This window comes from Xenopus laevis, chromosome 9_10L, assembly GCF_017654675.1.
Source record: "Xenopus laevis strain J_2021 chromosome 9_10L, Xenopus_laevis_v10.1, whole genome shotgun sequence".
Classification (NCBI taxonomy): Eukaryota; Metazoa; Chordata; class Amphibia; order Anura; family Pipidae; genus Xenopus; species Xenopus laevis.
The window spans coordinates 118603025-118617160 of NC_054387.1; the positions used below are offsets into that span (position 1 = coordinate 118603025).

At 42.4% G+C, this 14136-nt stretch overlaps 1 protein-coding gene across 1 annotated transcript in view; it reads left to right on the top strand.

Moving 5' to 3' along the window:
* Positions 1 to 14136, top strand: part of pkd1.L (polycystin 1, transient receptor potential channel interacting L homeolog) — a 100388-nt gene that overhangs the window by 70044 nt on the left and 16208 nt on the right. The window contains exons 12-22 of the mRNA XM_018236581.2: positions 1264 to 1395; positions 1686 to 1861; positions 2263 to 2396; positions 2544 to 6154; positions 7075 to 7224; positions 7383 to 7526; positions 8143 to 8419; positions 10138 to 10354; positions 11656 to 11815; positions 12021 to 12152; positions 12283 to 12427. Coding sequence (XP_018092070.1) covers positions 1264 to 1395; positions 1686 to 1861; positions 2263 to 2396; positions 2544 to 6154; positions 7075 to 7224; positions 7383 to 7526; positions 8143 to 8419; positions 10138 to 10354; positions 11656 to 11815; positions 12021 to 12152; positions 12283 to 12427 — 5278 coding nt within the window. The remainder of the gene's footprint in view (positions 1 to 1263; positions 1396 to 1685; positions 1862 to 2262; positions 2397 to 2543; positions 6155 to 7074; positions 7225 to 7382; positions 7527 to 8142; positions 8420 to 10137; positions 10355 to 11655; positions 11816 to 12020; positions 12153 to 12282; positions 12428 to 14136) is intronic.

The window sequence follows — 14136 nt, forward strand, 5'->3', positions numbered from 1 at the left end:
TTCCCTATTCATGCCCTCTTTACAAAAATATCTTCTATTCAAGTATTATTGAAGCATTAGTAGCATAATTTAGAAATAATTAAATGAAACTTAATTTTTTTTGGCCAATGAGGCTCCAGTCTACATCTTTTTTCCATTACTGCTGCTGGAGTGGATATAATTGGCGCACTAATGGACTGCTGGCAATATCATCAGATACATTTGTTTATGTTTAAACTTTTTGTTGTGGTTCATGATCATCTTTGAAATGAATGAAGGTTTTTTTTTTGTTTTTTTTAGTATTCACAAGGGCGTTTCCTTAACATTAGGGTGGGGCTCTCACTGGATTCTGCTTTTGGGTATTGATGTCTTCCATAAAAGGGGAGGAAAAAGGGGATCGACATTGGAAAAATGATGCTAAAGTTTGAGAATAATATTGTGGCCCATAAAAGGTAAAATAAAGGCAAAGTGTTTGTTTGCAATGCCCTGTTGTTCTGACAATTCAATTTATTCACCCTGATTTGAATCAGGGTGAATAAATTGTCGGGACAAGTAGTTTTGTCAGCCTGAGCAATACTAATTGGCCCAGTGCCCTGCTTGTACCCCTCTTACCTGCTTGCTCCCCACGCCAATTTCCCCCCCAAGACTCAGGGCCCCCCGCCACTGCTCCCTGCTTTGCTGCGTGCGTGCACGTGTTCTAGGGGCATCGGGCCCTTCTTCAGGCCAGTCTCGTCAAGAAGAGGAACCACGGGTTGCCGGCCCAGTCCGACCCTACGTGCAGATGCAACACACGCCACAAGAGCCAGCCAGCTGTCATGTCCGGGTCCCCTCCGCTATTGCAGGACTGCCACTTGCCAGGCTGTGTGAGTGCAGAGTGAAGGGCGGACGGGCTGACTGTCAATTGGACGGGTGGGCAGGGAGTGGGCCCCGGGAGGCCAATCCAACCCTGCCAACAGATGATATTCTGCACAGACCAATCAAACTTAGCACTTGTCCCCTGGCTTCTACCCTCCTAAACTCAATCAGGTTGGGGAAACTGCTAAGCATGCAGGGAAATAAGGGCCTGAGACTGGCACAGCATTTAGAAGTATTTTGATAAATGGGCTATACTGTCTTGCATATCTATAGATTTGACTCCTCCTAGACAGAGTTTGATACTCAATATGGATAGGGCCGTTTATTTTTTAGGCTTTTTTGGTTAAAGATTAAGGCCAAGGGCTAAACCCAGCCTCTTGATTTAATAGGCTCAGCAGTGACAGGCTATTGTCTGTTTTTCTCTTGCAGATTAACGTGGCCTCGGTGGAAGCCGGCACAAACGTCTCATTTAAGTGGACAGTTGACGACAAGCCTTCTTTCACTTACCATAATGTGGTTTTCAATGTGATCTATCAGTCTGCAGCGGTGTACAAGCTCACAGTATGTACCATGTGCTGCTTTATTCTGCATCTGTACTCATTGATATTCAACTGTTCTTTTCTTTCTCTAATATGAAAATAAATTACATCTGGTGCAGTATACCCTTAATACATGTTCTAATTATAAAAATGTAATTGTGATCAGACTTTGGATTGGATCTCTATCATCGACCCGTTTCTTGGCTACAACAATCAAAAAGATCTGCACGTGTGTCTGTGACAACCTTAATTTGCTCTTTATTTTCTGTTCACTAATTCACACATACACTGATGACTCGTATGTTTTTGCAGCTCACAGCATCGAACCATGTAAGCAACGCCTCTGTGAATTACAACGTGACAGTAGAAAAGATGAACCCCATGAAAGACCTGATGGTTTTCGGGGTGCCGCTTATTGCCACCCAGAATTCTTTGGTGGAGTTGTCAGCCATGATACTTATTGATTCAGCTGTGGATGCAATGTTCAGGTAAGGTTTGTTTGCATTAACTGCATGGCAATATTAGAAAAAACTAATGTTTTAGATAAAGTATCTAAATCCAAAAGATGGAAAATATACAACTGCCATTTATCCGGTGAACTCCCGTCACAGAGACCCTGAAGGTCGATGCATATGTTACAAGTCTTTACAGTTCCTGCATTTACAGTACATACAGTAGTGATTTAGGGCCAAATTGTCCGCTTCCGTTGTACTATGCTTATATACAAATACAGAGGTCAGTTAATGTGGAAAAGTCGTCCAGCTTTGACCAAATATGAGTCACTGTGTTGATATTTGTGCTTTTGGTGGATTTTTACTCAACTTATTTTTATCCAGACACGCTGGGTACCCTAAGACCCAAATAACCTCATTTATACCCTTTCTTTCAGTTGGTCATTTGGAGACGGCACATACCAGCTTTATCAATACTTGCCTCCATACAACCAATCCTTCCCAGTACCCAACCCATCTGTCTACCAAGTTCTGATAGAGAATAACGTCACACATGCCTATCGGGAAGCAGGTACGGAGAAGATTCCAAAATCTGTATTTTTAATATTCCTTGCAGACAGTAGGCACCATTCACTGATTACGTTTCACTTTTTCTTGCTCGAGTCTTGTGTTATTTTCCCCTGAGATGCAATTAATTTTTTTTCTATATTTTAAACAGGAGCTTACAATATAACCGTCTGTGTGTCCAACATGCACGAAAACCGCTCTCAGCTGATTCCTCTGCAAGTTCAGAGCTTCCTGACTAATCTCACGATAAAAGCAGAGGCAGTTCTAGTGAGCGGCCAACAAGCCGTTTTCCAAGCAAAAGTGGAGCCTTCAGCGTTTGAGGTTCAGTACGACTGGGATTTTGGCGATGGGACTGAAGAGTTTAATATCAGTGACCCTACTTTGAATCACACCTACATAAGCATGGGGGTCTACAATGTGAAGGTTACGGCCAGAAATTACCTAAGTGCTATATCATCCAGTGAAGTCTTCCAGGTCTTTGAAGAGATAACTGGCTTGAATGTTTCCTCGAATCAACCAACGGAGAGAGGCCTGCCGACCATTGTAAATGCCTCCGTAGAATCAGGAGACAATATCACATGGATCTTCAGCATGGGGGATGGCAAACTTCAGATGGGCAATGAGCCTGTTGTAAAATATATATATCCAAAAGATGGAAACTACACAGTCAACGTAACCGCCATTAATCCGGTGAACTGCGTCTCAGAGACCCTGAAGGTCCATGTGTATGTTTTACAAGTGGTAAGAATAGAGCCCTCCGGCTGCATATTGGAAAGCCCAAATGTTACACTCACCGCTGAAGTAACAGGAGACTATGAATACTATACCTTCAACTGGACCTTTGGCAACGGTTCCGACATTATTACTACTCTTGGCGTGTCATCGGTAGAGTATAACTTCTCAACAAGCGGCATATTTCCTCTCTCCCTCATTGTCTCCAGCCAAGTAAACAAGGCCTATTACTACACCAATGTCTGTGTGGAACCCGAAATTGTCAATGTGACCCTCTTGCCAGTGAGTCAGTTTGTGGGACTTGGCAACGAGAGCTATTTCCAAGTCACAGTCTTCCCTTTCTATCAATACAGATACATATGGGACTTTGGAACAAATGGTTCCAAGCAAAGCAGCGGGACAGAAGCTCGTCACATGTACAAGGTTCCTGGCGTGTATGTCGTCACGGTCTCTGTCTTCAATAACGTATCTTCTAATAACGATACGGCCTTCGTCGAAGTTCAAGAACCGGTGGGAACGATCTCGATTATATACAACGGGACAAAGGATCTGGAGCTCAATCAGACCTACCAGTTTACAGCTGTCAGTAATGGGACAAAAGTTAGCCACCACTGGGACTTTGGAGACGGCAACACTCAAGAGGGTCAGATAGCAACTCAGATTTATCAAAGCACCGGCAGCTTTACAGTCAGCCTAAATAGTTACAATAATGTCAGCAGCAGTAAGACCAGTCTTAATGTCACAGTCATGTCAAGGATACAAGGACTAACCATGAGTGCTAACTGGACTGTAGTGCCACTAAATAGCTCTGTAAGTTTCACTGCTTTCCTCCTCGCAGGAGACAATGTGCGTTACTCATGGATTCTGTGCGACCGCTGTACACCTATGCTTGGGTGCTCCACAATCATTTATACCTTCCGCTCCGTCGGTACCTTCAATGTGAGCGTCACGGCTGAGAATAACGTCAGTGCCCAACAATCCAGTGTCGTCATATATGTCTTGGAAGCGATCGAAGGACTCCATATTGTAACAAGTGATTTGGTGAATGACTGCTGTTTCCCGACCAATCGAAGTCTTACCCTCCAGGCAGATGTGATAGAGGGAACTAACATCTCATACAGTTGGGTTATTCTGAGGAATGACCGTACCATTCAGAGTGGCTCTGGGAAGAACTATCAGTTTACCAGCATAGAAGCCGACGTTTATACTATTGTACTGAAAGCAACCAACATGTTGGGAAACAGTACTGTTAGCAAACACATTGAGTTCATAGAAACTATTGGCCAGATTAAACTCTTGGCATTTCCTAACCCAGCTGCAGTCAATGCCAGTGTTAATATAAGTATGGTTCTAAGCAGTGGTTCTGGAGTGACTTACTCTTGGTATCTGGAAGAAAGTGTCATCTGGTTCACCTATGAATCGTCTGTCCTCTATCATTTTATTAGCCCTGGTGTCAAGGAGGTTTTTGGTGTTGCGAACAACACCTTGGGCTTGGTCAACTCAACAATATTAATCTTTGTTCAAGAGCCAGTTGAAGGGGTATCTATTTCAGCCATGGATCATAGAGGGGACCATATACCCACAGGGACTGTCTTGTGCCTAAACGGTAATGTGCAGAAAGGTACCAATGTCTCTTGGTCATGGGATCTGCAGGAAGGCATGAAAGAAGGAAGGAGAGTAACAGTGCCTTTCACTGAAGCCGGTTTCTTTGTTATCACCCTGAATGCATCCAATGACATCAGCTGGGAAACTGAAAGCAAAAATATCACCGTTCAGGACAAAATCCAAGGACTGAAGTTGTTGGTCAGCAAAAAAGTGGTGGAACCTGGAGAGAAAGTCAATTTTACCATCCACATGACCGCCGGCTCCTCTGTCACCTACAAGCTCACCATCAATGGGGATTACTCCATTTTGCTAAACAGCACCACTTATACCCACGAGTTCACCAAAATAGGAGGTTATCCAGTTACTATAGTCGCTCACAATGAAGTCAGCGAAGAAAGGGACACAGTTATGATTTCTGTCCTTGAAGCAATAAGGGACCTGACAATAGTTAACTGCTGTGAGGTAGCAATGCCGGTTGGAATAGAGAGGAGCTTCATCGCGGAGGTCAGTAATGGCTCCTTAGTTGCGTACACTTGGCAGTTTGATTTGCAGGGTCACTCCACAACCAGCCTTGCAGGCAAAAATGTCACCTACACCCCAAAGGCTGCCGGGCTTCTGACAATTCATTTGAGTGCTTTGAATGACTTGGGGGGTCTGAACATCAGTAAAACCATCAGAGTCCAAGAGATGATCGAGGAGGGGAAACTGAAACCAGTAAATACCTTTGTCAACAGAAGTGTCACTTTTGAGGCAATTGTTAAACCAAGTTCTAAAGACGTGATTTTCCTTTGGGTGTTTGGAGACGGAACACCTGTGCAGATAACTTACATAGAACAGGCCAATCATACCTATCATGCACCTGGAGATTACCTGGTCACGGTAAATGCCTCTAACCTCATTAACTATTTAGTTTTCCAATTGACTATCACCACCCGGGTTTTGGAGTGTGTAGAGCCTGTAGTTGAGCTTGCACTGCCACCTCAAGTCATTATGAGACGTTCGCAAAGGAATTACATTGAAGCAGAAATTGACCTGCACAATTGCTTTAGCTATCAAACCAAGCACTTGTGGGAGATATACAGAGCTGCCAGCTGTCTCCACTACCAGGAATCTGACAAAGTTCATCTCCAGAATGTTGATTTAAGCCGACCGCAGCTGGTGATACCCAAACTGGCCTTAGACATTGGAGACTATTGCTTTGTCTTTTCTGTGACCTTTGGAGACACGCCTCTGTCAAGGAATAGCTTTGCCAATGTAACCATGATGCCGAGCAAGCTGGTGCCCATCATCGATGGTGGCTCTTATCGTGTTTGGTCCAAAAGCCGTGACCTTATGCTGGATGGAAAAAAGTCTTATGATCCGAACCTGGTAGAAAGCAGCCAAACGCCACTGAATTACAGATGGTCTTGCACAACATTCACAAAGGTGAGAGGATGATTGCTATACAGTAGATATTTGCTAAACACTGGCTCATTCGATGTAGGCATAGACACATTTTCAAAAACCCAATACTTGTTTTACACACAGTTAGCCGGAATTTTTAGTAGTCAGTTGTAGTGGTTCCCTGGAGGCTCCATCCCTGGCCTCCTCTTTGTATTAACTATGTATATCCAGGGTTTTGGAATCACACTCTGTAGGCAGAATAACAGCAAATTGCATTTTTATTATTGTCCACACGACATGTTTCGGTCACCAAGGCCCTTTTTCAAGTGTGAAAAATAAGTGTTTAACAAACGAGTTTCGGTGTGGTGTTATAAAATTTTTGTTAAACACAGTTATTCTGCCTACAGTGTGGGATTCCCAAACTCTGGATATACATTTTCAAAAATGATTCCACTGCCTTATCAGGGCCAGATATCCTGGGACGGGCACATTCCTTGCCTACGGCAGAATAATTGACTTACCCCCTACTGCTAAACCTGCAGGGACGATAGATAAAGGTTACTGCTGGGTTGCCTGGGGGTTGAAGTCATTGAGGCATCTGTAGGCATTGATGCATGTTTATTTGTAATAAACATGCATATAATAAAATGGTGGTGCAATTGTCCTCTATTCCCAGGTACCCCTTGTATTGGCTTTGGGTTGTGCAATAGCAGAATTACTTCAGGGCATATCCGCCCAACAAAAGCCCCTCACAATGGTCACCTGGGAGCAGAGGAAAAATGGCTCCCCAAGCAAAGTACCCAGGGACAGTGGCACAAAGGTCAGGGCTAAAAAATTAGGAATTTTGGTCACTGGGAGATGCTTAATTGGCGCTCCACAGCTTTATTGTAAAATACATCATGACAACCAATGATTATGATAAATGTCATCTCTTGCTGTTCATTGTCCAATTCCATGTTTAGAATTCGGAAGCTATCAGATGCCCCTTAGAGTTCAGTTCTGAGCTGGGCTTCATGACCATTCCCAAATCCATGTTGCAAGCGGAAGTGGAGTACACATTTTTCCTGACAGTCAGCAAGTCAAGCATGAACTCTGAATCCACCAATCAAACGGTCAGTACGCGGCTAGTCTTGTCTACACTCTTTCATTGGGTGATATGCTGTTTTACGTTAGTTTTGCTGTTACGTTTGGGCAGTGTGGATGAATTCTCTGTAAATACTCAGCTCAGCTGCAATAACATTTTAATGGAGTCTTGTTTTTGTTCCACTAGGTTTTGATTAAAAGGGGGACAGTTCCCATCGTGTCCTTGAAGTGCGTGTCATGCAAGGCCCAGTCCGTCTATGAAGTCAGCGCCAGTTCATATGTCTACCTGGAAGGCCGCTGCACAAACTGTCTGAATGACTCCTGGCATGTAGTAAGAACCTTCTCATTTGTCTCTTCACATTTGTAACCACCATAGGCGGCTGTTCTCATATTGGGGGCTAAGCTGAATTGAAGTTTCCAGCCTGCTTCTCTGGGATTTTCAAAAATTCACTGACCCGCGGTATATTTCTTTTGCTGGTCCTCTGCACCACCACGGCTGAGTGTATGCAAGACATTCTGTACTGGGCATATACAAGCATGGAGGAAGCTAGGGAACCAGAAGATTATAGGGCTAAACTATTCAGGAGATTTTGATTAGATTGTCTGGGGCCCACATCTGACCCACAAATTCTTGTCATGAAACAGCACAACATTTTTGGATCCCCTAATATTTAATGTAAATTGGATCAGATAAAGTTGGATGGTGTGTTTTGTTCATGCATCTATAGTCAACAGTCAATTTCAATGAGAAGTAAAAGTCCTTCAGATTTTATCTCATCGGATTCAAACACAATCAGACTGCCCATATTGGTAGGACATGTCGGTGACGTGTTGGATCACGTGCTCTAAAAACGAGAACTTGTTACAGCTTACAGAATGCACCAACTTGTCATTTTTTTATAAAACAGAGCTTCTTGCTGAGCTGGTTAACATTTTCTCTGTTGCAGAGATGGACAGCACAAAGCTTTGAAAACAAGACCCTTCCACTAGACTCAAGCACCACATCTACGGGGGACCAGCAGATGAACCTGGTACTGAGGTTGGGAGCGCTGAAGGATGGGCAAGGATACACGTTTACTCTTCGTGTCGTTCACCCTTCCATGGAAGAGGGATTTGCTTCTATCGATCTGCTCCCAAACAGCCCTCCTTCTGGGGGTTCCTGTACCATATCTCCCAACGGGGCCGTTCATGCTCTGTCCAGAAAGATCAGTTTTGTGTGCACAGGTAAGTGTAAAGTTAGATTTTACGATTTTTAAAAGATCTTGTCGTTGTCGTGGGACCTGAAACAATTGTTTAAATGCACAATTTGTCCGTAGACAAAAAAGGCCTTTTCAAGCAATATAGTCTAGTTGAATCCAGGAAACAGTGGGTAGCTGCCTGCCTGGCCCAGCAAACAATTGGACAATGAATACATTTCACTGTGACAGATGAAAATTTTCGAACCTGACTGATCAATTTCCTAACTGATGTCAGATGAAAATCGTTAGGTGAACGATCATTTAGTGCCCAATTACCTCTCGAGAATTTGACAGGTTCGTCTATGGCCACCTTAAAGGCCATGTAAAGGCAAAAAAATCCCATTTTTACTTTCTTTAATGAAAAAGAAACCTATCTCCAATATACTTTAATTTAAAAATATGTACCGTTTTTATAAGAAACCTGACTGTATGCAGTGAAATTCTCCCTTCATTTACTGCTGTGGATAGAAATTGTCAGATGGTCCCTAACTGCTCTGCAGGGAAACAATCATACTTATGAACAGCAGGGGGAGCCCCTGCCTTCTCAGCCATGCAGAACTCAAGCATCTTTGTTTGTTTCCCTGTAGAGCAGTCAGTGACTGTGTAGAGATAAACTGGGATTCTATTTGGAGGATTATTTTGCTGCCGCCACTGGTTCTGCAGAGTTGAAGAAAGTTTGCATTAAACAATACAAAAACTATAAAATCCAAATTAGATTACATGACAACACAGGACACAGTGCAGTCTGTATATTCTGATTATTAATCAGTCTTGCTGTTTCGGCTTCTGGCAGATATTATTTGCTGTTTTGATAATTTATGATGATACCTAAGCAGCCCAGACCACACTGAGCATGTGCACAGTCTTGGTCTTGCAAAGATGATTAACAAAGTTACAAGATGGTGACCCCCTGTGGCCAACTTTGAAAGCATAAATCATTTGTTTGATTAGGCTTGTGGTGCAGTAAGACAAATACAAGAATCCTCTGCACTCAACCCATTATCAATATATTTAAGACAGAGACATTTTGTGCATACAGCTACTAAAAAATGCCTTACCCTTTAAACAAAACAGGGATTGTTTTTCCATATATTGCAATATATTTAAGCTGCCAACTACGTCAAAGTCATCCCATATCTGGCCAGTCCTGCGCTCAAATTGCATCGGATTCATTAAGAATTATATTGCTTCATTTTACAAAGGGACAAAGTTTTACCCGTAACTTACTAGCTGCTTTCAAAGTAAAACTCCCAAACTTGGCTGCCCTTTTATTAGACACCAGTGGGATCACCTGACTATATTTGGGAAGGGTGGGAGCTACAACATGGAGCTGGTCACTGCTCCTGTATAAACTATAACAAACAAGGGAAAGTTGTGCTCACCACTATTTTTAAAATCATTAGGCAGGGTGCAATGAGGCTGTGACCACAAAATATTGTGGTACAGTAAGTTTATGTTTATTATGCAAAATACAGCATTTCTGGGTTTATTCTATTTTAGACTTTACTTCCCCTTTAAGAGTCATACGTCTTTGAGCCTGGGAGATCTTTAAAGGGCCATTATACGCTAAGGCACTGCCACATGGGGTGCTTTCTGCGGTGGAAAACAGAAGTAGGCAAAACACCCCTCTCCTGTGTATTATTCACATTACTATATTTATATATACTATAGAATTGCTCTTACACCCTGTGTTTGTCTCTACAGGTTGGAGGGATGCAGAGGATGAGGCTGGCTCCCTTGTGTTCAGCCTGATAGTGAGACGTTGCAAGCCAGGTCACTGTGATGAATTCTGGGTGTACAAGGGCAGCCGATCAGAACACAGCACCCATCTGCCTACTGGATTCCACGAGTCGGATTTTGCAGTTGATGTGTCTGTGGTGGTGCAGGACCAGCAGGGAGCAGCCGCCGTGGCTTTAAACCAGTAGGTAGAACAGTATAAACAGTGTCTTCAGTGGAAAGTATTACGTGATGTGTTCCTGCTGCAACCTTGATTACTAGCTTATATCTCTACATTCCTATTGGAGCAGTGTATATATATATATATATATATATATATATATATATATATATATATATATATATATATATATATATATATATATATATATATATATATATATATAGTGAATAAAGTACCCCCTCTTGTAAAATATAAGGATATTATAAGTTACCGAGGAGTTTCATGACCATATAAAAACACGAGGCCGAAGGCCGAGTGTTTTTATACAGGTCATGAAACTCCAAGGTAACTTCTAATAGCCTCATATTTTGCAACTGGGGTACTTTATTTATTATAATACACAAATTTCAGTGAGTCATGTGACAGAAATTACATCAGAACTCACTGTTTATAACTGATGACATCAGAACTCACCGTTTATAAGGATATAATTTACAAGATATTCATGCTCTGAGTCCTCTGTTAAAAGAAACAGCACATTTCTTTCCTTCTATTGTGTACTCATGGGCTTCTGTATCAGACTTACTGTTTTCAGCTTAAACCTCCAGGGCTAGGGCTTGAGCATGCTCAGTTTGCTCCTCTCTCCCCCTTCCTTTCCCCCCTCCCTGCTGTAATCTGATTCCAGAGCTATGAGTAAGCAGGGAGAGACTCAGGCAGGAAGTGATGTCACACCAAGATAACATGGCAGCTGCTATCCTAAACAAACAGAGAGAGATTCTAGAGCTGTTTACTCAGGTAGGGTAAAGCATTCAGCAGAACAAATATAGTGTTATAGCTTGCACTATTGTGGGTCATCTATTGGCAATAAACTGCCTTGGTAGCTTTCCTTCTCCTTTAACATTACCTCAAAGGTGGAACCCTGTCTCCACCCAATGAGCCAACCTCCCCAGGAAGAAAATGTATTTGGTTTATTATTATTATCATATAATTTGTATTTAAGTGTCTATTTTGGTATTTAATTTAGGAATAAACCTTTTCCAGGATTCCGTTCGGGATTCAGGCAGGATTCTGTGTTTTGCAGCAGGATTTGAATTTGGACGAATCCAAGTGCCTGGCTGAACTGAATCCGATTCCGTTTGGTATTCGGCTGAATCTTATTTGCGATTTGGCCTAATCCCAAAAACAGTGGATTTAGTGCATTCCCAATTATACTTACCCTAGTACTGAATGATTTGTGTTATTATAATTATGTATCAGTCTATTACATTCATGTAGCTGGGAGACTTTCGTATGCATTCATCTGCTGCCCCCATTTTCCACAGGTCCATGAATATTTTACTGCCTGTTGTCCCTGAAGGCTTTAGCAGCTTTACTCATTGGATGAGGAACCTGACAGAGACCGACCTGCATGGCTTGTTGATACAGGGTGACCCCCAGCACGTCACCGAGTTCTCCTTGGCTCTCATCACTATTCTTAATGAGGTAAATGAAAGTAGACTTTAAGGGGATTGTAGCTCAAGACATTGAGTCGTTTAAATGGTAACTAAGACATTAATGTGTGTGGTGTGTAGTGCTTTTGCAGTATGAATCTGGAGACATCCTCCTCATAGAAGGCCAAGTGCCTATTGCAGCATGCTCACCTTATCCCATGTCACTTTAGGTTTGTGTCTTCCTCATGTTTCCTTAGTATGAAAGAGTGGAGCCGTATGAACCAGACCTCCATATTGTACGCCAAAACATCACAGAAGCCCTCATTTCTTTGAAAGTTAATACGGTCGATGACATACGAAAGATTGCTGCAGCTTTGGCCCAGTGCACGGTAAGAATATTACTTGAGATGTAGAGTGATGTAGAGCATTCTGGGAGCAGGCTACTCCAGCTGATATCCTTACAAAGAAGCACAGTTGCAAAGGATTGCAAGTACATGTTACACTCTGTTTACCATTCAGGTTGCCAGCAAGAAGCTTGAGTGTGCAGCCTGCCAAGTACACACACTGAGCAAACTGGAAACTATGATGTCCATCCTGCAGAACGAGACCACCCAGGGAACAATGACCCCCACCACCATCGCCGATAACATCCTTAATATCATGGGTAAGCCAGGAATAAAATCAGAACTTTCTTTGGCTTGTTTCAAGGCAGACAGAGGTGAGAACTAAAGGAAGAGAGACATAGAAGTAGGAGGTTAAAGCAGGTTTGGAGAGGATGGCATTAAAGAACAAACATGGAAGATGCACATTTATAAATATGGATTGTATCTTGGTGCTCAGTGGCTGTGTGGATTGTACCTTAAAGGGGACCTGTCATCCTAAGAAAAAATTTCAAATTCTTTTCTATCATGTTAGTTGAGCAAAATAAACTTTACTTACACTGTATTTATTATTTAAATTTTGTTTCCTTCTGTCTTGGAATTATACAATCACAGCAAGCAGGCAGCAGCCATTTTGTGGACACAGTTATTAAGGGAAATTGTGTATCACCCCAAAATCTTGTGTATGCACCAGAATGAGGGACCTAATGTCCATGTGCAGTGCCCTACACAATTATAGAGCCTGAGGAGGGAAGGGGGAATGTGGGGAGAGCAGTGACATGTAGGAAGTGCTGAATGGAAAGTGAAAGTAATTGACTGCCCCTCCTCTATGCCACGGGCATAGAGGCGGGGCAGGTAATATTTGATTGACAGTTTAGATATTTAAACACCTTTATAACAGGTATGGATGTTTTAATGAAAAATTTTTTGGGGGTTTCATATTTAATTTGCAAAGGACTTTCATTATGCAGCTTTTTATGTGTAGGTGACAGGTCCACTTTAAGGTGGCCATAGACACACAGATCCTATTCGTACGATTTTCGGATCGTGTGTGGCATGTGCCGACATCTTTCGTCTGGCGGAGATCGGTCGTTTGGTCAATCGGTCAGGGTTGATTTTGATCTGACCGATCCCGCTGGAGCCCATTGCGCATCGTAATCGGATCGTTCGGCCAATATCAGATTACCCCTGATATAGCCACGCTCGTTAATGGCATATCGTGGAAAGATCTGCTCGTTTGGCGATGTTGCGGATCTTTGTGTCTATGGCCACCTTTAGAGTTCATGTAGATGTGTGGTTGTCCTACCATTCTTTGTGACTTTATGATTCTTTTTAGTCTTTAAGTTCTGTTCACATAAAATGGTGTATCTGTGTCTGGGACACGGCACAGCAATTCAACTGTGATATGATGTAATTCTGCATGGCAAATTTATACCCACAGCAGTGAACACCAACAAAAAAAATCAGATTTTTTCTGCATTGGTGTTGGCTCCTGTGAGTAACTGAGCTGTGGTGCAGAATGAAATCAATGAACCCATGTTTGCTGTGGTGTAGAACTCATATAACTACTCTGCACGGCAAGTACCCATGGATATAGAGCCTTCAACTAAGTCATTGAGTCTGAAAGACTTCAGCTCTGTAGCCACGAGAAGTCTTTTAACATGGAAAAGATGTTCTTCAAAATGTTTTGTATGAATTATGATCCCCTGCCAACATGTTTGTAGCCAAGAGATTTATTGCCATAAGATTGCAGAGGTCTTGCATTGACAGCGGGGTGATTTGTCATCATTTGTTAGACAGATTCTTCCATGTAGGATGTTCTAAACTCGCCCAGTGTAAAAATGACATTCTTCTACTGTGAAAAAGAAAAATTGTGGGAAAACAAAACAAAAAAATAGAAAATGAATGTAAAGAGCGTCAGGTCTCTTTTAATACATGAGAAATTCTAGGCCATATAGAGAGAAATAGGCCTAATTAAGCCTATTTAGTAAAT